Source organism: Myodes glareolus, chromosome 16, assembly GCF_982192425.1.
Source record: "Myodes glareolus chromosome 16, mMyoGla1.1, whole genome shotgun sequence".
NCBI classification, from domain to species: domain Eukaryota; kingdom Metazoa; phylum Chordata; class Mammalia; order Rodentia; family Cricetidae; genus Myodes; species Myodes glareolus.
Window position 1 is genome coordinate 32,147,444 of NC_142041.1, and position 26,513 is coordinate 32,173,956.

The 26,513-nt window shown below is 39.8% G+C and overlaps 1 protein-coding gene and 1 non-coding gene across 6 annotated transcripts in view; both read right to left on the reverse strand.

The window, feature by feature from the left end:
* Positions 1-26,513, reverse strand: part of Unc13b (unc-13 homolog B) — a 204,638-nt gene that overhangs the window by 51,921 nt on the left and 126,204 nt on the right. For 3 of the 5 annotated variants that reach the window (XM_048419904.3, XM_048419901.3, XM_048419903.3), the window contains one exon: positions 26,048-26,138. In XM_048419904.3, the coding sequence (XP_048275861.1) occupies positions 26,048-26,138 (91 nt within the window). Of the gene's footprint in view, positions 1-969; positions 1,409-26,047; positions 26,139-26,513 lie in introns of those variants that run through there. The other 2 variants (XM_048419902.3, XM_085677225.2) reach the window with 2 other exon arrangements.
* On the reverse strand, positions 14,024-14,174 carry LOC125391430 (U4 spliceosomal RNA). Its single transcript, XR_007229119.1, has one exon. It is a non-coding gene; the product is annotated as a U4 spliceosomal RNA (small nuclear RNA).

Here is a 26,513-nt window from a genome sequence, read left to right on the forward strand (position 1 = left end):
CTACCCATTGACATGGAAGGTTTGGAGACCTTGCATGAACAAGAGTATAATCTTAATGCAGCTAGGTGCACGGTCTACTAGAGGGGCAGATAATAATGGCAAAAGACTCATTTATTTAGAATTTTCAGTTTACATAATTTTCACTTATTATTACAACCCTATAAGGCAAGAAGAATTATTGTTTTGATTTCATAGAAGACAAAAATAGAGCGTTGAGAGGGTAAATTAGACTTGATCAAGGTCACTAAGAAAGGTCAGGATTAAGTAAGTTTTCAATTTGCAAAGTTAAGGCTCTTTGAAAATACACATAAATAGACAAATTATATATATGTGTACATACATTCAAAGATGGAAAAGCTCAGGATGGACATTTGTTTATACGGCATTTGTACACATGAGACTTGTGTACATATCAGACCTGGACAGTATAGCCCCTCTCCACACATGTAAGAATATAGAAAAGTTTCTGAATATGCCTAAGAACAGGAAGGTTACCTAAGTACATGAATAAATGCATGGAGGGACAAATGAGCTCTATATATGAATTATAAAGAGGTAGAGATAAGTTTATATATGTATATATAAATATATATTTATATAAGATAAATAAAATGATTGCCTATATGCAATGTATATACAGGAGAGGACCAGGTAGGTTAGTCATAAACATATAGACATGTCAAGACAGAAACTATGCACACATTCAATGGAATGGACAGGTAGCTGTAGACATACAGCAGAGTATACAGGAAGAATGGATGGCCAGATTATCAGCACACAAACACGTGTATGTGAAGATTCCACCCCAGTGCTGAGTATGCTATTTTTCACTCATTATAATGACCCCCACCAGCAACTTGGCTCAAGCAGTTATATAATTAATGTAGCTGTTCCATATTCCACCCACAAATGCTTTGCTTTTGTTCCTGCTTGTCGTTCAGAGTCAATCATCTATTCAATATCACTTACCTTACTGCTTCAACCAAAATAAGGTTAAGGAAATGAAAAGGGAGAAAAAAAAACCATTAAAGCCACAGATTCTCAAGTTTTAGAATGCAAGTGCTGCCTTTAAGAGGTAATCCATTTAGAAGCACTCCTTAGACTGACAGAGAAGCCACAGGACGAACTTTCTGAGCCACAGCACAGTCGCCTGCCCAATCGACAAACAGAGCCAAGGAGCTGTTATTCTCAGTTGCACCTAGCTGGCTGGCTCCTCCGTGCAAAGTTGATGATAGGAACAATGCCTAGCAGAGAAATCCCCTCCGTGAAGGCGGGGCAGGAGTCTGGTGGCTGCAAATCTAGGAATCCAGTCTGGTCCACACCTCTCTGCTGAGGGGGGATTCTGAAGACCAGGCTACTGAAGGCAACAGCAGCAAACTTCAACTGGATGTGGAATTCTAACTCAATCCTTTCCCGGCTTTGAGACTGAGAGGAAAGCAGGGCAGCTCCGGCTCCCGCTTCTGCTCCTCCTCCTCTCCAGCTGCTTCCTGCCTGCCTGCACTCTCCCATAGGGCACCAGCCCTCCTCACACGTTGCTGGTGCACACACCCCCTTCCCAGCACACTCACGCACACACAATCCTGCCAGCAAGCTCACTCACACACCCTTGGTGAGTGTCTCTCCCTGCTAAATATAGATCTTACTCTCTCTCCCCTCACCCATTTTCTTCCTTCTTTCCTCCCTATACACCCCTTTCACATCTAAGCCATAGAATTTAAGAGAGAGAAAACACAGAGGAGCTCCGAATCTCAAGGGGGAACCCAGAATATGGCTAGCGTACAATACAAAGACAGTTTTCTGTTCTATTAAAATAAGCTCTGGATTGGCTCACCATATATAAGGTCTGTCACCAGCCTTTAGAGAAGCTGAAGGACAGGGACAGTGACCAAGTACAGTTTACATCTCATGGTGCCGTTTCTCATAGTTCACATCCTGAACAGCTACTGCAAAAGAATTCCCTTAGGCTATGACAATATAGCAACTAGGAAGGAGGAGAAACTGAGAAAACCAAAATGAACTCTCAATTGCAGCAGTCAAGACCAAAGGCTGCTTCTGGAATCCAGAAATCAGAACTTGGCAACCCAAATTAATACAACATCAATCAAAAGCTGTCTAAGATGCAGAGTTCTATGTCCATGATCCCCAATATCCCAGCTTGCCTTTGCCAATGGCAGCCCCATCTCTATGGAGATTTTCTAGTCTAGTGGTTCTCATGTCCTAATCCCAACAATTTCATAAGTCTATGTAGAACGTACTACAAAATCAAGTGTCTATCTTCAAAGACAACCCAAACTGCTCACAATAACATCATGTCTGAGTATAATGCAGGTACCATTGAAGCTCTGGAACATAAAATGGCAGGTACATGAAACAGGCTCCCTTCGTACACTCTGCAGACACAGACAGGAAAGCACTGCTTGCTGTGCTTACTCCTGACCTGCCAGTAACAACCCAGGAGCATTGCTTCTCTTCGGCCTTCCCTGAACCTGGCACAATGAGAAAAGGCCTTCTTCTTCCTCAGGCCTCAGGTCAAAAACAGGGTGACAAACTTGATTGATTCAGCATACTTAACTGATTCAGAATCTATCTCAAACATTCCTTTAACAATCCACAAAAGAATCTTGCCCATCTAACCCAAAAGTCAGGTGGTAAGTCAGTGGGCACTACCCTGAGATCTGTCATTGTAGGGCAGGCAGTCCTATATGAGAGATAAAACAAAGCTTTGATTTATTTAATTTTGGCTTGTCTGAGGCAGAGTCTCATTTTGTAGCCCAGGCTAACTTTGAACTTGCAATAGTCCTCCTGCTTCTACCTCCCAATGCTAGAATTACATGTTCCTGAGCCATCATGTCTGGCTCAAAACAATATTTTAAATCAATCATAATCTCCATATCTTATCCAAGATCCCAAGGAGAAAGGGGTAGTTTCAGAGCCAACATTTGCCTCCTTGCTGCCTTCTTCCAATAACACTGATTTCCCCTCAGCCAAGGCAGAAAAATTAGATTCTAGAAGATGCTAAATAACCCATTTCTTAACCATCCACCTCATTATGCAGCCAACACTGACAGCAGAACAAATACCTCCTAACCCAGTTGGGAGTTGGCGGGATGACAGAAGAGATAAGGGCTGACAGCACAACTATAACCACATCTAAATACAGAGGAAGAAAATAACTTGAAAACTGTCAAATTTCAGTGGAAATCACAGCCAATTTACTGTGGAGTTTCCCAGGCTTGAGCCAGGAGAGGTACAGGGTTTAACACAAATAGAGGAAAGACTGATTAAATCAGAATTCCTTCCCCCAGCTCTGCAGCCAAGCATAAGGAGTCAAGAGCGGTAACTGTCCTTTATGAGGTCTGGGTCCAGGCATTCTAAATTGAGGAAAAGCTCACACTATCAAGAACGAGGAAGATCCCCAGGGCCAGGGCATTGCCTAAGCAACCTATTTCTTCATGCCCTATCCACAGTGGGATTCTAGGGCTTGCCCAGGGCCTCAAGTTCCTGAGGCCTCGGCCTAGGGCTAATGGACCCAGTCTGGTTCACCTGTACAGATGTGCACAACCCCTCTCTTAAGCAGCTTTGATTTTCTAGAAAAATGATGTCTCAGAGAATGGAGGATATGTTCAAGACATCAGAAAGCACAACAAAATTATCTATCTCCCATTAGAACCTTCAAATTTCACATGAGTGTTCACACCTTTGACCACAAATTATTCTTCGGCTTACCACTGCCCCCTGCTTGAGCAAGAGCAAGGAGCATGTGATGGTTAATCCTGTCTACTTGCTAGGATTTAAAATCATCTGGATGACATTATATCTGAGTGCATCTGTAAAGGCATTTTTAGGTGGTACCATTCTTGGACTGATACTGAATAAATAAAGACTGAATAAAAAGGAGAAAGTAAATAGACGCCAGTGTTCATCTCGCCCTGCCTACTAGCTGTAAACTCAAATGAGTAGCTGCTTCACATGAGCTCCTGCCACCACAGCTTTCTCACTATAATAGATAGACTGCATCCTCAAAGTATGAGCCACAATAAATCAATCCTTCCTGAAGCTGATTTTTTGGTCAAGTATTTTATCACAGCAATGAAATAAAAAAACTAATACAGAGGATAAAATGTGGTAAAGAGCAGTTAGCATATGCTCTGGTAATAAAGGGGATATTCCTTCAGTCACTATCCTACAGGGCTCAGTTTCAAACATCACATGACCACAAAATAACCAGTTCTCCTCTGGGATAGGTAGTAGGCCATTTTTGTTCCTTTGGCTGTAAGAGCAACAATAGAGACCTCTTTGCCACAATGAATCTGACCCCTGATAATCTTAGACAGGCTAAGAAGACCAGGTACTTTTTTTGAGTAAGAAATAGCACAGTGTCCTCCTCAGCTGGGAAACATCCTCAAAGCTAGCCTGCTCCAGAGTGCACTGGGCAGAGCTAGGAAAACAGATTGGGTTAAGAAGGGAGAGGCATTTTTCCAGAAACTGTGAAATGCTTTCACAGACATTCTCAAGGTCTAGTTCCAAATTTAAGTCTTTGCAGGGATTTTTGCCTAGAGACAGATGAGTCAAGATAGAAATTCAAAAATGAGACACTGACACTCACGCAGAGTTGTAGGAAGGTTCAGAGTGGCAGGAGCTCTAATGGGGAGCTGAATGGATAGATTAGTCAGGAGGCCACCTGGTGCACAAAACCCTCTTCAACTGAAGTCATTATGTAGTACCACAGGGTCATTCAGGAGGGCCTCCAGAGTCCTAATTCTCTCCCTCAAGTAACCAGTCTAGGGCTCCCTACGATCAGACACAACTAGTTTGGAAGCAAAGAATATGCCTACTCCAAACCTGGCCTCTCTTTCCAGGAATCACTTCCAGAGACTGGCTGGGTTAGGACCAGCAGGTGCCATGATGGCAGTCATAAATATGGAGACAAAGGAAGGAGAAACTCAGTTCTGTTTTACATAGGAGTCAGCTTGTGACTATTTTCCTTCTCTACCACTAAGAAAACCCAGAAGTATCACGAAGAGGCTGACATGTGGTCACACAGCTGGGATTTCTTTGGTGCGTGGGGAAAATCGTTTGTTCTGGTGCCTGAGAAAAGTCTTTTTTTTTTCTCCTCCTTATAGAATTATGTTCTCCCCAAACTATTTAGTAACTATATACAAGCAGAGAATGATTGGCAATGGGAGGTGTTCCTCTTTCTTCCTCCAGGAACATGTTGCCCTAAGAGAATGATAAACCTGGCAGGGACTTGCTGAGTTTACTGATGTGCTAAGACAGAGCTGCCACACAGCCCAAATGTGACCTGACAAGCTGCAAGGCAAGCCTCGGGAGTCACAAACTGCTGACAAGCCTCAGTTCTACAAGCAGGTCAAGCACCATGCCCAATTAGAATCTTGAGCATAAAGAGACAATAAACAAAATGCTCAGGACTGCCCAACTAAAGAGTTAAGTTTTCTGCCTGTACTGACAAAGGCTGTGGGCTATATCCATTTCAGAACCAAATGATTGAAAGGGTTTTGAAGAGTTCTTTGTCTTTGTTTAAAAACTCTTAAAGTAGTATACATGCTTATGCTTTCACACAACCCTGATCAAAAGTCGCAGCGTCTAGACTAATCTTAGCCAGGGTTTTGTTGCTGTAAAGAGACATCATGACCACAGCAACTCTTAGACAAGAAAATATTTCACTGGGGCCGGCTTACAGTTTAATGGTTTTGTTTCTTGTCATAGTGGGAAACATGGAAGCACACAGGCAGACATGGTGCTGGAGAGGTAGGATCAGCACACAGCACGAAGAGCCTGGTATGGGCTGCAGAAACCCCAAAGACCACCCCCAGAGACAAACTTTCTCCAACAAGGACACACCTCATAATAGTGCCACTCCCTATGAGCCTTTGGGAGCCATTTTTATTCAAACCACTGTAAAACTAAAAAAAAATATAGTTCCTGAGCTATAGCCCCCCCGTGTTTGTGTGCGTGCATGTGTCTATCTGTCTGTCTCTCTCACTGTGTGTATGTACATGTGTATATGTATGTGTGTGTGTACACAAAACCTTCCAGTGCTTTGATCTTGAACAACTCAGCTTTCAGGACTGAAAGGCACTTTTGTTGTATATAAATTACATTGTTCATGGTAACTGGTTCTGAAAGGCTAGGCTACAACAAATTGTGACCTGACCCTCCCAATTTATACTTTGAAATTCTAACTCCTACTACCTCATAATGTGATTTTACTTGGAGATATGGTCTTTAAAAAGGCCACCAAGGCCATCAATCAGTTCATCAAACTTGGCTCTAATCTGACAGTATTTTTATAAAAGTGGGAAATATAGGCTCAATTGGTAAAGGGCTTGCTCCTATGGCAGACTTAGTATAAACTAAACAGAATCTTCCAGAACTATTGATCACACACGCACACACACACAGAGAGAGAGAGAGAGAGAGAGAGAGAGAGAGAGAGAGAGAGAGATAGTTAGCTTTCATTGTTACTTTGACACAATCTAGAATCACCTGAGAAAAGAGTCTTAATGAGAAATTGACCACATTAGGGTGACCTGTAAACATGACTACTGGACATCATTTAATTAAGTTAACCTATGTGGGAAGACCCAGTCTACTTTAGCAGCACCACTACAATGCAGTGGGTACTGACCTGTAAAGAGTGGAACAATTCAACTGAGAACAAACACGTGAACATAAACATACCTGTTTCTCTCTGCTCTTGACTGTGGATGTGCGACCAGCTGTCTCAAGCTGCTGCAAATGCAATTTCCCTTCAATAATAGACTGTAAACTGGAACTATGAGGTAAAATAAATCACCTCTCCCCTGAGTGGCTTTTTGCTAGTTTTTATTTTAAAAAATAACAATAACAGAAATGAAACGAGAACAAAATATAATAATAGATGGATACCAATCAACTACCTAGGTATTAAACAAGGCATGGTGAAAAGGTGTCATTATCTTTGGTCTAAGGCAGTTCACAGAATGAGATGTTCTAACAAACAATTGTTATATCCAAATCTTATTGTGAGGGGGAAGGAAAATGCTGTGCTTGGGTGACTGATAGTATCGTTTACTGAAAAAAATTATAGAAGAGGACATGGCGAAGAAAGAAAAGAAGAGTACAGATAAAATATAATGAGGTGCCTCTGAGCATACAGGTGACAATATCCACAGGCAATTGGAGCTGTAGGTCTAGAGCTCAGGAAAGACAACCGAGACTGCAACTGGGATTCATCAGTCACAGGAAAGGACACAGATTAGGTTATCTAGAGAAGAGAGAGACGGAGAAACAGAGTCTGGGAGTCACTGAGGCTAAGAGACAAGCAGAAGATCGCAAATGGTGTGAAGGAAACAAAAACTGAACTGTCAAAAATAAGAAACAACTTGAAGGAAAACAGCACAGATGCCAGGAAGGAGGAGTGTCTTTGGGGAAAAATCAATGCACAGTTTTTATTTCACTTGTCAAGAACTGCTTCAGGATGCTCATTCTCATCTGGAATGCCCTTCCCAACTTGTCATCTTTACCTGTTTATGCCCAAGTGTCCTTAGGTGTGTGCTGAATAAATACATTTTCTTATAATACTTGAAGATGACATCCAATCACAGAATGTGGAAGCTGAAAAAAACTAAGAAATAATATGTCTTTTTCCTTCGACTTCAAGAAGTTACCTTTTTCCCAATTTTTTTTTTAAAAAAAAAAGTATAAGTGTTTTGTCTGTATATGTATAAATACCACATGCTTGCCTGGAACCTACAGAGACCAGAAGAGGGTGTTGATTCCTTGGCACTGGAGTTATGGAGGGTTGTAAGTCACCATGTAGATACTGGGAGTCAAACCTGGGTCTACTGCAAGAGCAACACACGCTCTTAATAGATTCACCTCTCTACCCACTAGCTGCATGTGGTGGCATATGATCCCAGCACTTGGAAGACTCAGGCAGGAGGGTTGCTGCAAGTTTGAGGTTGGCTCAGTCTATTCAGCAGGTTCCCAGACAGACTGGGCTACAGAATGAGAACCTGTTTGAAAAGGAAGAAGAAAGGAATGAGAAGGGGAAAGAGAAGGAGTAGGGGTAATGATGATAAGAAGGAGGAGGAGGAAAAGGGAAGAGAGACAGAAAAGGGCAGGGATGTAGCTCAGTGGTAGAACATTTGCTTAGCATGTGAGAGGTTCTAGGTTTAATCCCCAGCACTGCAAACAGTAGTATTAGCAGTAGCAGCAGCAGCAACACTAATAATAGTAATATCAACAGTTATATTATTGTTTAAACTATAGCTGGACTTTAGAATGTTTCCTTCTTGTTTGTTTGGTTTTTGTTTTGTTTTGTTTTGTTTTGAGACAAGGTTTCTCTGTTTAACCCTAGCTGTCCTGAAACTTTCTCTGTGAGTTCAGGCTGGCCTTGAACTCACAGAGATCCACTTGCCTCTACCTCCCAATGCTCGGATTAAAGATATGTGTCACCATCACCCCAAAAGATATATCCACTTTTAAAACTGATGGTTAGTGGCACGTGTAAAAAGCTATGGATCTAGCCAATCCTAAAATGGCTCCCTTGGTTAGGATAACTTCTTCCCTGCTCCCATATCCACCCTTCCTACATCTCAATTATCCCATTCCCCCAAGCTCTCCCCAATCCTCCCCTTCTCCCTTCTCTCTCCCCATCTCCCCTTCCCCCCAACTCACCCCACCCACCTGCTCCCAATTTTTGCCTGACGATCTTGTCAACTTCCAATATCCTGGAGGATAAATATATGTTTTTCTTTGAGTTCACCTTCTTATTTAGCTTCTCTAGGATCACAAACTGTAGACTCAATATCCTTTGCTTATGGCTAGAATCCGCTTATGAGTGAATACATACCATATTCCTCTTTTTGGGTCTGGGTTATCTCACTCAGTAAAGTGTTTCCTATTTCCATCCATTTGCATGCAAAGTTCAAGATATCATTATTTTTTTACCGCTGAGTAGAACTCTAGAGGGGTTCCCAGGTATCCAAAGGGATTTCCCCAACTAATTCCATGGGCAGCAGAGGAGAGGGTGCCTGTACTAACCTTATCCTATAGCCACACTAATGAATATCTTGCATATCACCATAGAACCTTCATCCGGCGATGGATGGAGATAGAGACAGAGACCCACATTGGAGCACAGGACTGAGCTCCCAAGGTCCAAATGAGGAGCAGAAGGAGGGAGAACATGAGCAAGGAAGTCAGGACGGCAAGGGGTGCGTCCACCCACTGAGACAATGGAACTGATTTAATGAGAGCTCACCAAGGCCAGCTGAACTGGGACTGATGGAGCATGTGATCAAACCAGATTTGCTGAATGTGGCTGACAATGAGGGCTGACTGAGAAGCCAAGGACAATGGCACTGAGTTTTGATTGTACTGCATGGACTGGCCTTGTGGGAGCCTAGTCTGTTTGGATGCTCATCTTCCTAGATCTGGAGGGAGAGGGGAGGACCTTGGACTTCCCACAGGGCAGGAAACCCTGACTGCTTTTAGGACTGGAGAGGGAGGGGAAGAGGGAGTGGGGGAAGTAGGAGGAAGGGAGGAAGTGGAAATTTTTATAAATAAATAAATAAATAGAAGTTATGGATCTCCTTTATGACAAACATACACACAGGATGCAGGTTAACCCTTGATTTCATCTTTCTAAGCTCATCTTATTTTCTTTTATTTTTCTGGTACTTAAAAAATAACTACTAATTTAATATTCTCTAGGAGTTCCTCTGATAGGACTTTTCTAACCGCCTAACTCAGCAGGCTTATTTGCTACTTTATAGCCCAAGGCTAACTAAATTTTCACTATAAGTATTACTTTTGCAATAAATTATTTATGGTCATGACTGACTTCTTAGCTTGATAAGCCAGAAGACTTGTATCTATTAATAGATGAATAAAAAATGCAGTGTTTGTATACACATGTATAAGCATTCATACAAACATACATGATGGGATAAACAAAATTTAAGACTTGAACACACTTCCCTTTGGAAACAGAGACAAATAAAGAAAACCATAACCAATCAAAATACAGAGTTGTACAGCCCAGTTCCAACTACTACAACTATAGTACAACTTACACCCCTAAAGATTAGGGATCACAGCAAAAAGGGCAAGATTGTAAAAGTCAGAAGAACAGGAATTTTCCCATGAGACTGTGTCTCCAAAAAAATGTTATAAGCTATACCCATAAACTCTCACCAAGATGACTGCCTTAACATGACTTCTCTCTCCAGTGAGGAGAAGCTGAACTAGGACAATGACAATAAACGTGTTACAAAAACAAAACAAAACAAAACAAAACTACAGGACACTAAGGAATATTCAGAGCAGAAGAAACAGTCTTTCTCAGGGAAGAGCATACCAATTGGTTATCTAACACCAAATGGTCAGACCTGAAAATATATACATACAAGTAACAGTATAGAGTCGAGCGGGTTGTGTTTGAGTATCTGAGTGTGCACGTGTGCACTCCCATATGCGTGTGTGTGTGTGTGTGTGTGTGTGTGTGTGTGTAACAATAATTAATGAAAAAAAAGAGACCATGAATTTGAAAGAGAGCAAGAAGGGATATATGAGAGGGTCTGGAAGAAGGAAAAGGGAAATGATATAACTATATTATAATCTCAAAGTTTAAAAATATACCTGAACACAAAGGAAAACAGAAGAGACGGTTAAAAGAAATATTCAGCAACATAATAAAGATAAACAAAAATAGAGACAGGGGAAATAGTGATGGGTAGGGAAAATGAAGAAATATAGGCCAAAAAATATAAAACAACATTTGCTAGTTAAACCACTCCATGGGTAAGGACACTTGTTACCAAGCCTAATGACCTGAATTTGATCTTCAAAGATCTACATGAAAAGACAGAACCTATGCAAGTTGCTCTCTGACCTTCACACATACATACAGGCACATACATGAATGACAACACATACTAAATAAACTTTTAAACTGTAATAAAAAGTTACAAAAATAAGATAAAATAACATATATATAAGAAAAATAGGTCTAGAAATTTAATGTATAAAACAAGGAATGCAGTAAATAAAATTGTGTTAGAGATTTTTGTTGAATATGTACATTTTAGCTTCTCTTGTTACAAAAAGGACCATGCCGACAACAGATATGTTTATCGAATGCTTATAATATGTTAGGCTCTGCTCTATGTGTTAACCTGCTTCATTATAATGACCATCACACACTCACTATATGTATCTCACGAGCATTACTTTGTAAATCCCAAGTGCACAAGAAAAGTTATTTTTGAAACAGGCCTTTTTAACAGAAGACCAATTCAAAAGATGGGACAAACAGACTACAACTTGACACCCTCACTCCACATGTTTGACTAGACATCTGAACTTTTCTTGGTACAAAAATGAATGTCAAAGGGCCAAAATAGCTTTTTCAGCCTGCCTTTTCATGCACCAGTTTACTGAACTGAGTGGGCTCTGCCTCTCACAACAGCCTGCTTAGAAAGAATGCCAATGTTCTTTGGGTCTCCAATAAGAAGGCAGCATTCAGCAACTCCTAAACACTATAGTGAAAGACTAAAATGTATCACAAGAAGCAGTTAAAATATAAATGAATTTAGCCATGTGTTGGCAGCACACGCCTTTAATTCCAGCATTCGGAGGCAGAGGTAGGTGGATCCCTATGAGTTCTAGGTCGGCCTGGTCTACAGCGTGAGATCCAAGACAGTGAAGAAAAACCCAGAGAAATCCTGTCGAGAAGAGAAGAGACGAGAAGAGAAGAGAAGAGAAGAGAAGAGAAGAGAAGAGAAGAGAAGAGAAGAGAAGAGAAGAGAAGAGCGAAAAGAAAAAAAGAATTTAAGAATTTCTAGGAGTAATTTTTAAGTGTGGTTATTATTTGACTATGGAAATTTGAGAGAATGGGCACTCAAGGTAGAAAATGGGATTAACAGAAGAAACAAGTCATGTTGCTAAAAAGAAAATCAAACTAACATTTATTTGGTGTTAATAGTATGCTAGGTTTTACTCCATATGCAATTAGTCAGCAGGTATGGTATTCTTTCAAAGGGGAAGAAAACTAAGTTTCTAAAAGGCTCAGTGACTTGCCTAAGTCAAAAGTTACATAAGCAGGAAGTGATAAAGCTGTTTAAACTATGGGTCTAGGGGAATCCAAGGCCTAAGCTATTCTATCCATATGGCTAAAAAAGGATGTTGAATCAGGTCATGGTGGTCGTGGATGCCAGGCTATAAAGTTGATACTGAAATGCAATGAAAAAAAGATTCTGAGGAAAAATTTTACTCACCCATCTACTGATATCTGTTAGTTTGATGTTTACATCAGAATATAAAGATAGACTCTATTTTGTATCTCAATGCTAATTTTCCCTTATCTTTCCCCGTCCCCAAGACATGGTTTCCCTGTGTAATAACCCTGGCTGTCCTGGGACTCACTTGGTAGACAGGCTGGCCTCGAACTCACAGAGATATGAGTGCTGAGATTAAAGGCATGCACCAAAACTGTCCAGCACACTTAAGCTTTTAAAAAAGACTTTTATTGAACTGAATATTTGTAAAAAAAACTATACAAGTCAAAAGTGTATGTTCACCTTGGCAAACAGAATCCAAATTAAGAAATAGTACCCACAAAACTCCAAAGGTTTCTTGTACTCATATCTAATTATTGTCAATTCTCTTCCCCAGAGGTAATCACTACACAGATAGCAGACACCATAGATTATTCCTATTCCTTGTTTTGTTTGTTTAATGAGAAGTACTTCACAAATAAATCTATATGATATCTTTCTTTTCAATGGGTATATCTTTATTTAGTACCTCTATGTGGTGCTGGGAATTGAACTCAAGGCCTTGACAGCTAAGTGTTCTAGTGTTGAGCTACACCCTAGTCCTTTTTTTTTCCTTTCTGGTTTTTCAAGACAGGGTTTCTCTGTGTAGCTCTGGCTGTCCTAGAACTAGCGCTGTAGATCAGGCTAGCCTTGAACTCACCTCGAACTCTACCTGCCTCTGCATCCCAAGTTCTGGGATTAAAGATATGTGCCACCACTGCCTGGCTCCTACTTCTGTTCTTGAAAACATTTTCTATTTTATTTTACATGTATGGGTTCTTTTCCAAAATGTATGTATGTGTACCACATGCATGAAATGTCCACAGAGGACAGAAAAGGGCATCAGATCTGAAACTGGGGTAACCCTACCTCTTAAACATAGTAGCACTAGAAAATACTTTTTCTTTTTGTTTTTCAAGACTGGGTTTCTCTATGTAATACCCCTGGCTGTCCTGGAACTCCCTTTGTAGACTAGCCTGGCCTCAAACTCAGAGATTCACATTCTATGCCTCTTCAGTGCTGAGACTAAAGGTGTGTGCCACCATGCCTGGCTAGGAAAACACTTTTTATAATCTGATACTTCAGAATTTTCTCTGACCATGGCTACCCATCTTAACTTCCATTACTTCAACTCTTTGCTCTCAAAGATCCTCCCTCTGTCTCTGTCTCTGTCTCTCTCTCTCTCTCTCTCTCTCTCTCTCTCTCTCTCTCTCTCTCCCCCCCCCCCCGTGTGTGTGTGTGTGTGTGTGTGTTTAGTTTGGCCAAAATGACTGTAGGAAAAATAACTATGATCTCTTTTTGATTATGACTTCTTTGATTAAGAAAAACTTTATTCTTCATAATTCCCAGTGATGTGGGTTGTCCTTCTGTATATGTATTGCTCTTATTGGTTAATGAATAAAGATGCTTTGGCCTTTGGCAGGGCAGAATATAGCCAGGCTGGAAGAGATAAAGAGAGAGGGTAAGTGGAGTCAAGGAGACACTATGTACTTGCCGAAGGAGAAAGACGCCACTGGAACCTTATCAGTAGGCCACAGTCTCATGGAGATACATAGATTAATAGAAATGGGTTAATTTAAGATGTAAGAGTTAGTTAATAAGAGACTGAGATAATAGGCCAAAGAGTGTTGTAATTAATATACTTTCTCTGTGATTATTTGGGTCTGGATGGTCAGGAAATGAACTAGCAGTCTCCTTTTACACCCCAGAGTTTAGGAAAACTACCCTTCCTACTCTATACTTTTTCATTAACTGCATCAAAGGCAGTCTCTACTGGGGAAATTTTTCAATTAGCAATAGTCATACCTCAGATAAAAATCACTGGCTATGATATTGCTGCTGCATAAAGCATATACAAGCCCCTCTCTGGTGCACAAGGCCTCTTATACAAGGCTGTTGTCTCCTTCTCTTATTTTAGAAATAAGTGAAATTCCTGCTTCTAATTCTTCCATTTATAGGAAGAATGGCTTTGCTTTCTCTTACTTATCAAAAACCCAGCCTTATCAAAATAAGGGTTCAAAATTGATTTGGGGAGCATGGGAATCAAAACTAACATGTAAAATAGGTTGTTGAGTAAGAAGTGACATCTCCATTAGGAAGTGCTAAATCTAGGGTGCTGATATGACAAGTGACTGTCTAAGAAGTAGTTGGAAATATGACATGGAGTTCAGGAGAGAAATGTGGGCTATAGATACATGAAAGGAAGAATATATATATATGGCTCTTGGCATAATAAATGGGGTTTCATAGGAAGGATGAATACTGCTATATGAAAAAAAAACGATCAAGTATAGAGTCACAGAAAGACTAGCATTTAAGATGTGAAAAGAGAAACAGATTGCAGTGAGGTCAGAGAAGAAAGTTGAAGATGGTTCTAATAAGTCAAAGAGGAGCATGTGCTCAGAGTATCAAATACAGCAGACAGAATCTAGTAAAATAAAGACAGGACAGCATTTGCCTTTGCTCACTGATAACCTTGAGAGGTGCAATTCTAAATGTTCCTTGAAATTTTCATTGGAAAATAAGTTCAATTAAACACTTCTGAAAAATAAGGTTTCATTACCAAGTATGTGAGCAAAATTGCTGTACGTTATGAAAGTCTCTGTGTAAAGAGTCTTAGGGCTAAGTGTATCCAAATTCTGAAAAGAATGGGTTCAACCCTGCCTCCCAAGAGCAATCTGTTCAGTGTTACATTCTAATGAACTCAGTGTTTCTAAAATTTCTTTGGCCACAGAATTTGCGTCACCTGACAGTTTTAACAACTCTAGACTTCAATCATATGGAACACACTTTGGAAAATGATGTTTAAAAGACAGGGAAGCTTCCAAGTAAAGCATATCTGGACTAAAATCTCAGGTCTATACTTATTAACTAACTGGGTGACCCTGGTGCTACCTTACAAAACATTTGAGTTCCTACACTTGAGACATAGCTCAGTTGACAAAGCACTTATAGCAGAAGCATGAAGACAGGATCCCCAACACCCACATAAAAGCCGAGTGTGGATGAATACACCCGTAACTTCAGTGTTGTGGGGCAGAGATAACTGGATCTTTGGTGTTCACTGGACAGCCAGTCTAGCAAAAGCAATGGAACTCTAGATTCAGTGGGCAACACTGTCTCAAAAACTAAGGTGGGGAAGAGACAGTATGATGGATCAGCTGGTAAAAGTGCTTGCTACCATACCTGAGTTTAACCTCCAAAACCACATGATGGAAGGAAAGAATTGATTACCACAAGGTTCTCTTATCTCTAGATGTATGCCACACACTGTTCATGAACACACGCACATGCATGCACACGCACACACATGAAAACACACACAAACACATGTGCTCTATAATTTTTTTAAAATAAGATGGAGCAGTGCATAGTAGCACATGCCCTTAATGCCAGCACTTGGGAGGCAGAGGTAGATGAATCTCTACATGAGCTTAAGACCAGCCTGGTCTAAACAGTAAGTTCTGGGCCAGCTACAGCTACACAGTGAGACCCTGTCTCAATAAATAAATAATATAAGGTAGAAAAGATAAAGACATTCAGTGTCAACTTCTGAACCCCATATGCACATGTACATAAACACCCCTCATGCACATACCACAAAGTCAACGAGACATTCAGTTACTTATTCTATTCAGTGGTGCTAATAATGTAATCCTAAATAAACTATAAAAGTATTATGAGATGATCACTGACCTAACAATGCCTGAGACATAATATTCAATGTGGTTATTATGGTAATTATTATGGCAGTAATTGACAGTAAAATGCAAACTATGACATAGGTATTAGAGTTCCCAATGAACAAACAAAGGGTTGTGAGAAAGTTGCAATCTAATTGCAATTAGGAAAGTAAGAATAGGGCATGTTAATGGTTTAGAAGTGGCAGAAGAAGCCAAAGTAAACTAAGCTTTACTTCTATGTAGAAACATGAAACAAACAAGAAGGCATGCTCTTCACTAAAGAGGATTTGAAGAGAACAGCCAGGTTTTAGTCAAGGTTAGATGCTAAAAAAAATTAGGTTTGGTCTCTCATATCAGGTAAGGACAACTCAGTTTGTCAAAGGGCAAGAGGAGCAAAGGCAATCTCACAGTAATTCAGAGAAGCAGCAAAAGTTCTTGTCTAGAGGAGTTTTCTCTAGTTTATGAAGTAGTAGTAGGCCTGTTCTGGATAAGAACTTATGAGGAACAGAGACTGAAACCTCTGGTCAAAAGAGGTCTTCAAGTATTTAGACCCATTGGCAGAACTTGCATTATAGTATTAGAAACAACTCAAAGATCCATCCATAGGAGAAAAGGTATGCAAATTATAATTCACAAAATAAATACCTATATTAAAAAATTCAGTAACTCTGTGCCAGAGGAAAACCCACTTTTAACAGCCTTAATAGAGCAGTAGCTTCATGCACACTAATAAGGAAAAATACACAAATATAGCAGTAACTACAGCAAGGCAAAGGAGAATATGCAATACACATACAAGCTTGCATCTGTAAAGGTTCACATTACTCTGGAGACTCATAAAACAGGGTAGCAATGTAATGGGGAAGGAGTGGGAGACCTGGGAGCTGGAAAAACAGGAAACCTTTACATTATATACATCATTTTGATTACTTTTATTCTTTTTTTAAAGTTTCTAAATACTTTATTATTTTATGGGTATGGTTTATTTTGTCTACATATATGTATGTGCACCATGTATGTGCCTAGAGCATTGCAAAGGCTATGGAGGGCATCAGTCTCCTGGAACCAGAGTTACAGTTGTGAGAAGCCATATGGGTGCTAGTAGTTGAATCTGGGTCCTCTAGAAGAACAGTCAGTGCTCTGAACCCCCAAGCCAGATCTTCAGCCTCATATCCTGTTGCATTTATTAGTTACTTAAAACAATTGTTAACAATTTTATTTTTTATTTTATTTGTATGGATGTTTTGCCTGTGTGTATATATGTGCGCTATGTAAATGCAGTGCCCCAGAATTGTAAGCTGCCATGTGGGTGCTAGGAATCCAATTCAGGGCTTCCAGAAGATCAGTCAGTGCTCTCAGCCACTAAGGTTTGTGATCTTTCAGTGATCCAAAAGAGAAAGGAAATTAGTGATCTTAATCAAAGAGCAAAGATTGAGATAATGTAAGTTAAGATGGGCAGTCATGATCAAATGAAACCCTGGAGTATCAGGTTACAAAGTGTTTTCCTAGTGCTACTTAGTCTAAGAGGAAGGTCCCCAAAGGCCCACTTCTCTCTGAGGCTTATCATTGTCTCCCTAAAGGACCACCTTTTTAGAGCTTCAATTATGAGACAAGAAGGAAACTTCTTTGCTTGGAGGAAGTTACAAGTGAAACCAGCACTTTGCAGTAGACAATCAATTTGGTTTTTGTTTTAGGGACTGCCCTGAGAAATTGCCGATTCATCTCAAAGGTTGACCTGCGACAACCTTGTGTCTCCTGTGACAGCTCCATTCAAACGTGGGCCGTCTGATCTCTTTGTTCACTTTAGCGTCTTATTACCAAGGCTTGCCTTTCTCAGCTTTCAACAGCCTAAGAGCTCCTGTCAAGCCTTCCTTATGGCCTGCCTCCATGCCTTCTCCTTTACTGTCCCTTCCACCTGGAACACCCACCCACCTGCTGCCACCGCAGTCTCTGTTTCTAGAGCTAAAAGTCTCACCTCCTCCCTCAGATTCTTCTGCAACTAAACCAAATAAGGTACAGATTCATACCCATTCCCACCCACACTACCAACATTACTGCCTTGTCAGCACCAGCAATGTCATCAAACAGTTATTAAGTTCGGATGAGCAGGTACTCAGAGGACACAAGTATGGCCCTGAATAATCAATCCCTTAAGTCTCTGACAGTTTTATAGGAATAGCGTAAGTGTAGCTGACTTTCTGGGTAGTGTCCTAAAATCTGTTTAATGTAATAACAACTCAGTATAAATGACTCTAAGTTTATGGGGATACTCAAGTCACAGACAACAGAAAAATGTAAATTTTAAAAGTCAATTGCTAATCTTTGATCAAACTGACAAAAATGTTAATACTCAGAGTTGGTCCAGCACATTTAGACACTCAAAGCACAAACTGTGAAATATTTTCTAAAATAAATTTAGGAATTTATTAATTAAAAAAATAGTCCTTAGATGGCCACTTACTAGAATATTTTAAGGTAAGTTAAAGAAATATACAGAAATGAAACTATATTTCTATGACAACATTTACTAAAACCCTATTCATGACAATGTACAAACAACTACTAGGGAACAGTCATATTGTGGGGTATTATCAATCTACTAATTAAGCTTTTTAAAAACATTTGCTAACCCAGAATAAAGTTTACAAAAACTGAGAAAAATAAAAACTACTCATACTATAATCTTATATATAATATAATACTATAATAAGTCAGTAAACTTGTGTTTACAAAAGAAACACAAAGGAGAGAACAATTGATATGATATGGTTAATATTTTGCTGTTATTAACTTTAGTGGCTGACCTTGGGAAACAGGATGAACTAGAAGATAAGAAAGCATATTTCATTGTTTTGAATGAGATTTGTCCCCCCACAGGCTCATATTTAAAGACTAAACCCCAGCTGGTGGTGTGTTTGGGGGAGGTTACAGAACTTTTAGGAGGGAGTCTTGCTGGACGAAGTACATCACTTGCCCCACTTTCAGTACCCTCTCTCTGTTTCCTATGCATGGTTGTGATATGACTTTTGGCTTCCGGCTCCTGCTACAATGCCTTCCTCAACATCTATCTAGTGCTTTGGAAACCAAACCATAGCCCAAATAAACTCTTCCTTAAATTGCCTTTGGTTACAGTATTTTTATCACGATAGAAAAGCAATTTATACATGGAGTCATTTAGGAAAATGATGGGCATTTTCAGCTAGCTAAATAACTAGAAATGATTTGCTAGACATTCTTTGCCTTATTCTATACCAGGCAATATCACACAAAAAAGTATATCCCTGACATCCCAGGAACTTACACACACTTTTTTTTTTCAAAAAAAAAAAAGGCAAATCAGCAAATAATAACCCCATTATCTCATTATGAGTGTCAATTCTAAGCAGGTTTTCACAGTCGGGAAACTTTCTCCAAACACTTCACATCTGGCTGGGTATTAAAAGACATGGATGATAAGCTAGCAAGCTGAATTAAGAAAAAATTCCAGGCACAAGAAACAGCAAGTACCAAGTCTCTGAGGATTTGGGGAAAATAAATTATTCCATGTTTTACGAGTATCAATTAATGTGTTCCAAATTACTTTTTGTTAAGGACCTGGTTTTTCATTTCCAATATCATGGTCTGATACTTTTGGTTCATATCCTGTTCAATGAGACTGGGCCTTGATGTGACTGATGTCATGGCAATTCAAATTGCCTCTGAAGGCACACTTCCAATTTTAGTATCTACTTCATCCAAGACTGAAAACAACAGTTGTGCTGGCCCATGACTCACACTTTGAACTGCGTAGAGCTAGACCAGAAGGAATTTATTGTGTCATGGAGAAGATGTGGAGCATGAAGTATGCACATTTTTTCTTTCCTGATATTCCTTTCTAAAGTCATGGATTTCCTGGACAATTTACAATGCAAAGAGATAGTGTTCTCTTTATTTTCAGGATTACAAAAACATGGTTCTTTAAATTTCTTTACATTTCCTCACAATGATATACTGAGAAAAGACTGGCAATTCATGTAACAAAGACTTAATTTCCCTAAAACACAAAAAGTCCAGAGGACTAATAAGAAAACAAACAAAATACTCAATAAAGATGAGGAAAGAATAAGTTAGTCACACAAAATAGTTATAATTAGTCTTTCTATTTAAGAAAAATGATCAACTTTACTGGCAAGAAACATACATTTAAACTAAGATACTACCACCTAAAAGAATACCAAAACCCCAAAACTTTTCAAATTACTCTATTGGTGGGTTAGAAAAGAAAAACACCTCCTGGCATTACTGGTAGGGGACTAAATTGCCAGTATACCCTATGGAAGGCACAGGCCCTTTGGGGTGGTCAGTAAAGCCTTTAGCAAATGTCCTCAGACTGCTCACTGAATTAGGGATGATTGATGAAGTGCTTCTAGCATGGCAAATGTGAACAAGAGTGACATGTCTAATCTCTGTGTGGAAGCAGACCTGCAGAGTCATTTGCTGTGCTCTCATTTAATTCTCATCTTTACTTTCCCTTTGCAATTCTACTGGCAATGTTCCCAATGCTGGCTGCTCCATCAGTCCACATTATAAAAGACAACTTAAAGCAGACCTCTGGTGTTCATGTAAATTATTGAAAAATAAGTAACTATGTGGTAATGTATCTTAAAATTGCAGATACACACACACACACGTGAAATGACCAACATAAAAGGATTCTCATTTCTTGCATGGTTTGTTGGTCAAAAGGACAGCAACAGAGGATTGATAACTGCAGTGGAGTCACACACTGGAAAAGTTCTCAGGGCTGAGAAATAAGAGGGTCTTCAAGTGAAGAAGCAAAAGTTGCCCCTGTGTATATTATACTGGTGGAACACAGTCCAAGAATGGAGTCAGTCAAGCAAGATGAATTCTGAGTGTCTGTGAGAAACTGCCAAGAAAACAAGAGTCTTATGACCTCAGTTTTTTCAAAAACATGAAACTGTTCTTGGAATGTGCTTTCACACCCCTTCAGATATATCAGATGGGAGTGAGTTCACTTTAGATTATTTATTACAACTGGATTTTTATTTGTTTATATGTCTCTATGGAAAAATATGTTTTTGCCACATGCAGCTTATTCTTATGATTATAAACAGTTTGAACTCATGAGAACTTTACTCATGTAAACCTTCCGAGTATAAACTGTCTGATGTTCTGAATAAAGTTGACTTTTGCATCAGACTTTAGTATCCCCCATTTTCAGGCCCTCACTCTCCCAGGTTCACACTGTGATCTTTAGGTCTATACCATAACCTTTTATATGAAACAGAAAGTAGAATGTATATTCATATTTGATTTTATGCTTACATAAAAAGACTATCACGATAAATAACAAACTAATAAAAATTAGTGTCTTCAGCAGAAGGTAAAGGGGCAACACAAGTTGAACTTTGATAATTCAGGAGAAAAAAATTCTTGGTGCTGTGTTCATTCTGTCTTATAATCTCATCCACTCTGTCAACAAAGCTCATTGTAAGTATAAATGGAACACATTTTAAGCTCCAGCTTATCTTTCCCCCTTTGGCCACTACTAATCAATGACCAGCAGTCTCTATGTTAAGAATCATCATTCAGTTAAATAGTGATTGCTCTTAATTCAGGATTAAATCTTGGCCTTTCTCCAGACAATTACAAGCTTTACTTTTTGGATTTGATTTTAATTTGACTTTGTTTTTGTTTAATATTTTCAACAATTATCTCCTTAGTGTTATAACCAACTGAACTCATACCAATGCATTCTTCTTGTTCTCATTCCGAGTTTTCTTCTCATACAGTGAAGATGATTTTACTTCATAGTAAGAATTTCAGGACTTTTACATTAAAAACATTCAAAATAAAAACTTAGCGTTATGACACTGACTCTATAAATGTTGGTTTAGTTTTTGTTTTCCTCACATCAGTCAGTCCAGTTCAACAGATTACCAGTGTCTTATTACCCAGACACATTATGCACCTAAAATTATATATACATACAATTATATTAACATATTACAACATGTAAATTAAAAATGTGAAAAGCATAACAAATTAATAGCTGACATCTAAGAATATTTATTAACGCTAAAAAACATTTTTAAGACAGGCATGGTAGTACACACTTATAATCCTAACACACAGAAGGCTGATGGAGGAACAGCATAAATTTGTGGCCAATCTGGCCTGTGTAACAAGACCTTGATTCAAAGAAACAAAATCATTAAATTAAAATTTTTAAAAATTTAAATGTTATATTTTTTTCAATCTGAGTATAACAGCACATTATACAATCCCAGTATTTTCCAGAGGTTTAGGCATGAGGATTGAAAGTTTGAGACAAACCAAGAACACATGGTAAACTCCAAGCTAGCCTAGGCTATATAGAGAGACCCTGCCTTACAAACAACCCACAAAACTATGTGTGCATGTACACATGCATGTGAATGTGTGTGAGTCAGCAGACAACTTGCAGAAGTTGATTCTCTCCTTCCACGTGTGGGTCCTGACTCAGTGTGTCAGGCTTTATCTGCTGAGCCTACCCAGAATTTACTCTTTCTCTGTAGATTTGTAAGCTGAGTCATGAAATGCTATCTTTTGGGAATACCAAGCTAGCCTAGGCTATATATGGAGACCCGCCCTTAAAAATAATCCACAAATACATTCCCACAATGGAGTACTATCCAGCTGTTTAAAAACAAAACCCCAATGAATGACCTCATGAAATTTGCAGGCAAATGGACAGAACTAGAAAAAAATGATTCTGAGTGAGTTAGCCTAGACCCAGAAAGACAAACATGGTATATACTCACTCATGGGTGGATATTATCAGTAAAGTATAGGGTAACCAACCTATAATCCACAGCTCCAGAGAGTCTAGATAACAAGGAGGGCCCAAAGAGGAATGCATGGATTTCCCTGGGAAGGGGAAGTAGAAAATATCACCCTGAGGGTGGGGTGGGGGCAAATGGAAATTTGAGGGAGTGGATTGAGTGGGCTGGGTGCAGGAGGCAAGTGGAGGCAGGTTGAAGGCAGGATGAAGGGGGAAGGTAACAAAAGAGCCCTCTTGATTGAGGGAGGCATTTTGGGGTTAGGGAGAAACCTGGTGCCAGGTACCTCCAGGAACCCACAAAGATGACCCCAACTAAGACTCCTAGCAAAAATGGAAAGGGTGCCTAAACTGGCCATCTACTGTAAGCTGATTGGCAACTACCCTAATTGCCATCAGAGATACTCTATCCAGTATAGAGCAGAAGCAGATATCCACAGACAAGCAATGAACTGAGCTCTGAGAGTCTTGCAGAAGAAAGCGAGGAGAGACTGTATGAGTCAGGGGGGTCATGATGGGGGAACCCAAAGAGACAGTTGACCTGAGCTCTAGAAAGCTGATGGACACTGGACCAGTGGTTAAGGAGCCTGCATAGGACCAACCTAGGTCCTCTGCATGTGATAACTGTGTAACTTGATCTCTTACTAAGACTTCTAACAGTGAGAGCAGGACCTCTCCCTGGTACTTAGCTGGCTTTTGATAACTTGTTCCCCATGCTGGATTACCTTGGGTGTCTCAACATAAGGGGGAGCTAGATCCTGCCTCAAATTCATGTGCCATGCTTTGTGCAATTCTGTGGGGGAGGCCTGCCCCTTTCTGAATGGAGATGGAGGAGGAGTGGATGGGGATGGGGTAGATGGAAAAGAGAAGAAGACAGGAAGAGAGGAAGGAGAGGAAGTTGGTTGATATGTAAAATAAATGAAAAAGGTTAAATTTTAAAAATCTATTAAAAAATCCACAAAACCATGTGTATGTATGTGTATTTAATAGTGTATAAAGGGCACCTAGAATAATTTATTGAAATAAATGTTAATATTACAACTGATGCACTAAAGAACTTATGAGTCTTACTGAATTAAATTAATAGGTGAAAAGGAAATTTTTTTTTATACTCCTCACTCTAGAAAGGATGGTGGAAACAGTCACCACATGCAACCACCACTAGTGGTAGGTCCAGATGTGTTATCACTAGAAGGCACAGATCTGATGAGGACCAAGATAGAACACAGTCTCAGAGGATCTTGCTACAAAGCACCAACTACAAAGGGAAAGGGCTGACAGTGGAGGGACATGACTGATACAAACTTAGTCAGATATTAAGGCAAATGTCAGATGTGGCAGGACAGCTTCACATTAGACATTTCTTTCATAATTTCTATCAAGAAAGCATGGCCTGAGCCTAACACCCTAACACGAGGAAACACAGAGTGGACTCATGCTACAAAATGTAATCCTTCATTATTTAAAACTGTAAGATAACAAAGACTAAGAACTGTTCCAAGCTGAAGGAGACAAAAGAGATACCAATTAAATGTAGCGGCCATTAGATTCTGGATCAGAAAGGAAAGAGAGAGCTTGTTGGGGGCAGGTGGCAAATTTGATGGGATCCTGATGCTGGTGTTTTCTTGATGGTGCAAGTTTTCTTTGGATAGTGCAAGTGTGGGTATTCTGGAGAGTGGCCTTATTTTTAGGGGCGAACACAAACTTTCTCTAAAATTGAGAGAAAGATTGGTCATAATAGAGAGAAAACAATGAAGCAAATGTGACATGGTAGTAGCTGCAGCATTTGATAAAGGGATACAAAGCTACATTGCTGTCTCATAACTTCCCTTACGTTTCAAATTAGTCTTTAAAGGGTATGTGCACACATGTGAGCATGATTGAACTTTTAATATCTGCCAAGTTTTACACTAGTGACTGCCACTGTCATTTAAAAACTACACATCTGCTTGTAGACTGCCTATCTTCTGATGCCCAGATAAGAACATGTTTTGTGAAGAGGAAACTTTTAATGCTAAAAGTGGAAAAAAAATATCTTTTGTCCTGGTGAATTTTATGTCAACGTGATGAAAACAGAGCTATCTGGGAGGAGGGATCTTGATTAAGAAAATACCTCCATCACTTTACCTGTAGGATATTTTCTCAATTAACAATTGCCATGGAAAGAACAGCTCACTAGGAGTGCTGTGCCCCTGGGCAAGTGGTCCTGGACTGCATAAGAAAGGTAGCTGAGCAAGGCATGGAGAGCACGGCAGTAAGCAGTGTTTCTCCATGGCTTCTGCTTCAGTTCCTACCTTAGGTTCCTGTCCTGTCTTTACTTCATGAAGTAAACTGTAAGGTAAAATAAACTCTTTCCCGCACCAAGTAGCTTGTGGTCATGGTATTTATAACAGTAATAGAACCTCACTAGATCATCTACTCTTGCTTTTTTCCTCTATCGCCTTTTCTCCCCTTTTTCTGTGTCCCCTGCTCCCTCCCAACTCCAATGTGTATTTTTGTGTGTGGTCAAAAATGTAAAGGTGCATGGAAGACAAAAGAAGTTAGGTGTCTTGCACTATCAATCTCTGCCTTATTCTAAGGCAGGGTCTCTGACAGGATCTGGAAATAGGATAGGGACCAGGGTGTCCTCATGATCCTGCTGTTATCACCTCCCCTCATAGTGTTGGAGTTCCAGATGCATGCAGCCATGCCCAAATTTTTACATGGTTGCCAAGAATCAAATCCAGATCTTCATGCTTGCACAGAAAGTACCTATACCCACTAAGCCATGTCTCCAGGCCCCTCATTGAGATCTTAAAGTATCCATGTTTTAGGTCTTATATTAGGGCCAAATTTTTCCATAAAAATGTCTGTACCCCATTTCCAACCCTGTGTAAAATCAGCCAGTGGTACTTGAACTGGCCAATAAAGAATACAACAAATTACTGAAGAGGCCTTGTTCCTTACTGTAACATCAAACCGAAGAGATGATAGTAGAGAAAATAGGCATTTAGCCCTACCTTCAAGATCCCACCTCCTATCCCTATTTGATTTTCATTAGGCAGCCTAGAAAAGGTCAAGGCCACCTCCCATTTCTTAAGGCTCTAGTTTAATTGCCATGCACTTCCAGAAGCACACTGTAAGAAGATGACTAATCACTGACAGCTTCTCCAGCACCATATGTCTCTCAAATTTCTCAACGGAAAAAACTGTCCCAACCATTACCGGAACAAATTTCCTACCTCCTGCAGCTGGAGTCGAACCTTGGTAACTGCTCGGATCCAGTGTGCTCTGGCTTGGGTAAATGGTGAAGATGCATTCTCCTCGGGAAGACTTGTAACAAAGAAAACAATATTTCTTGTAAATAGCAGAGGCAACAAGGTAACAATATTCAAGGCAAGACTGCCAAATATCTAGAAAAAAAATATTTTTGTGGTCATGCCTGGATGTGACTAGTGATTCAGGCCATAAAACAGCATAGTTCTAAGATGGGTGATGGTGGCACACGCCTTTAATCCCAGCACTCAGGAGGCAGAGGTAGGTGGATCTATGTGAGTTCGAGGCCAGCCTGGTCTACAGAGTGAATTCCAGGACAGGCTGCAAAGCTACAGAGAAACCCTGTCTCAAAAAAACTAAAAAACCAGCATAGTTCTGAATATCTATTTTGAAAACAATTCCTCTCTAAAATGGCAACTCTTCACCACCACC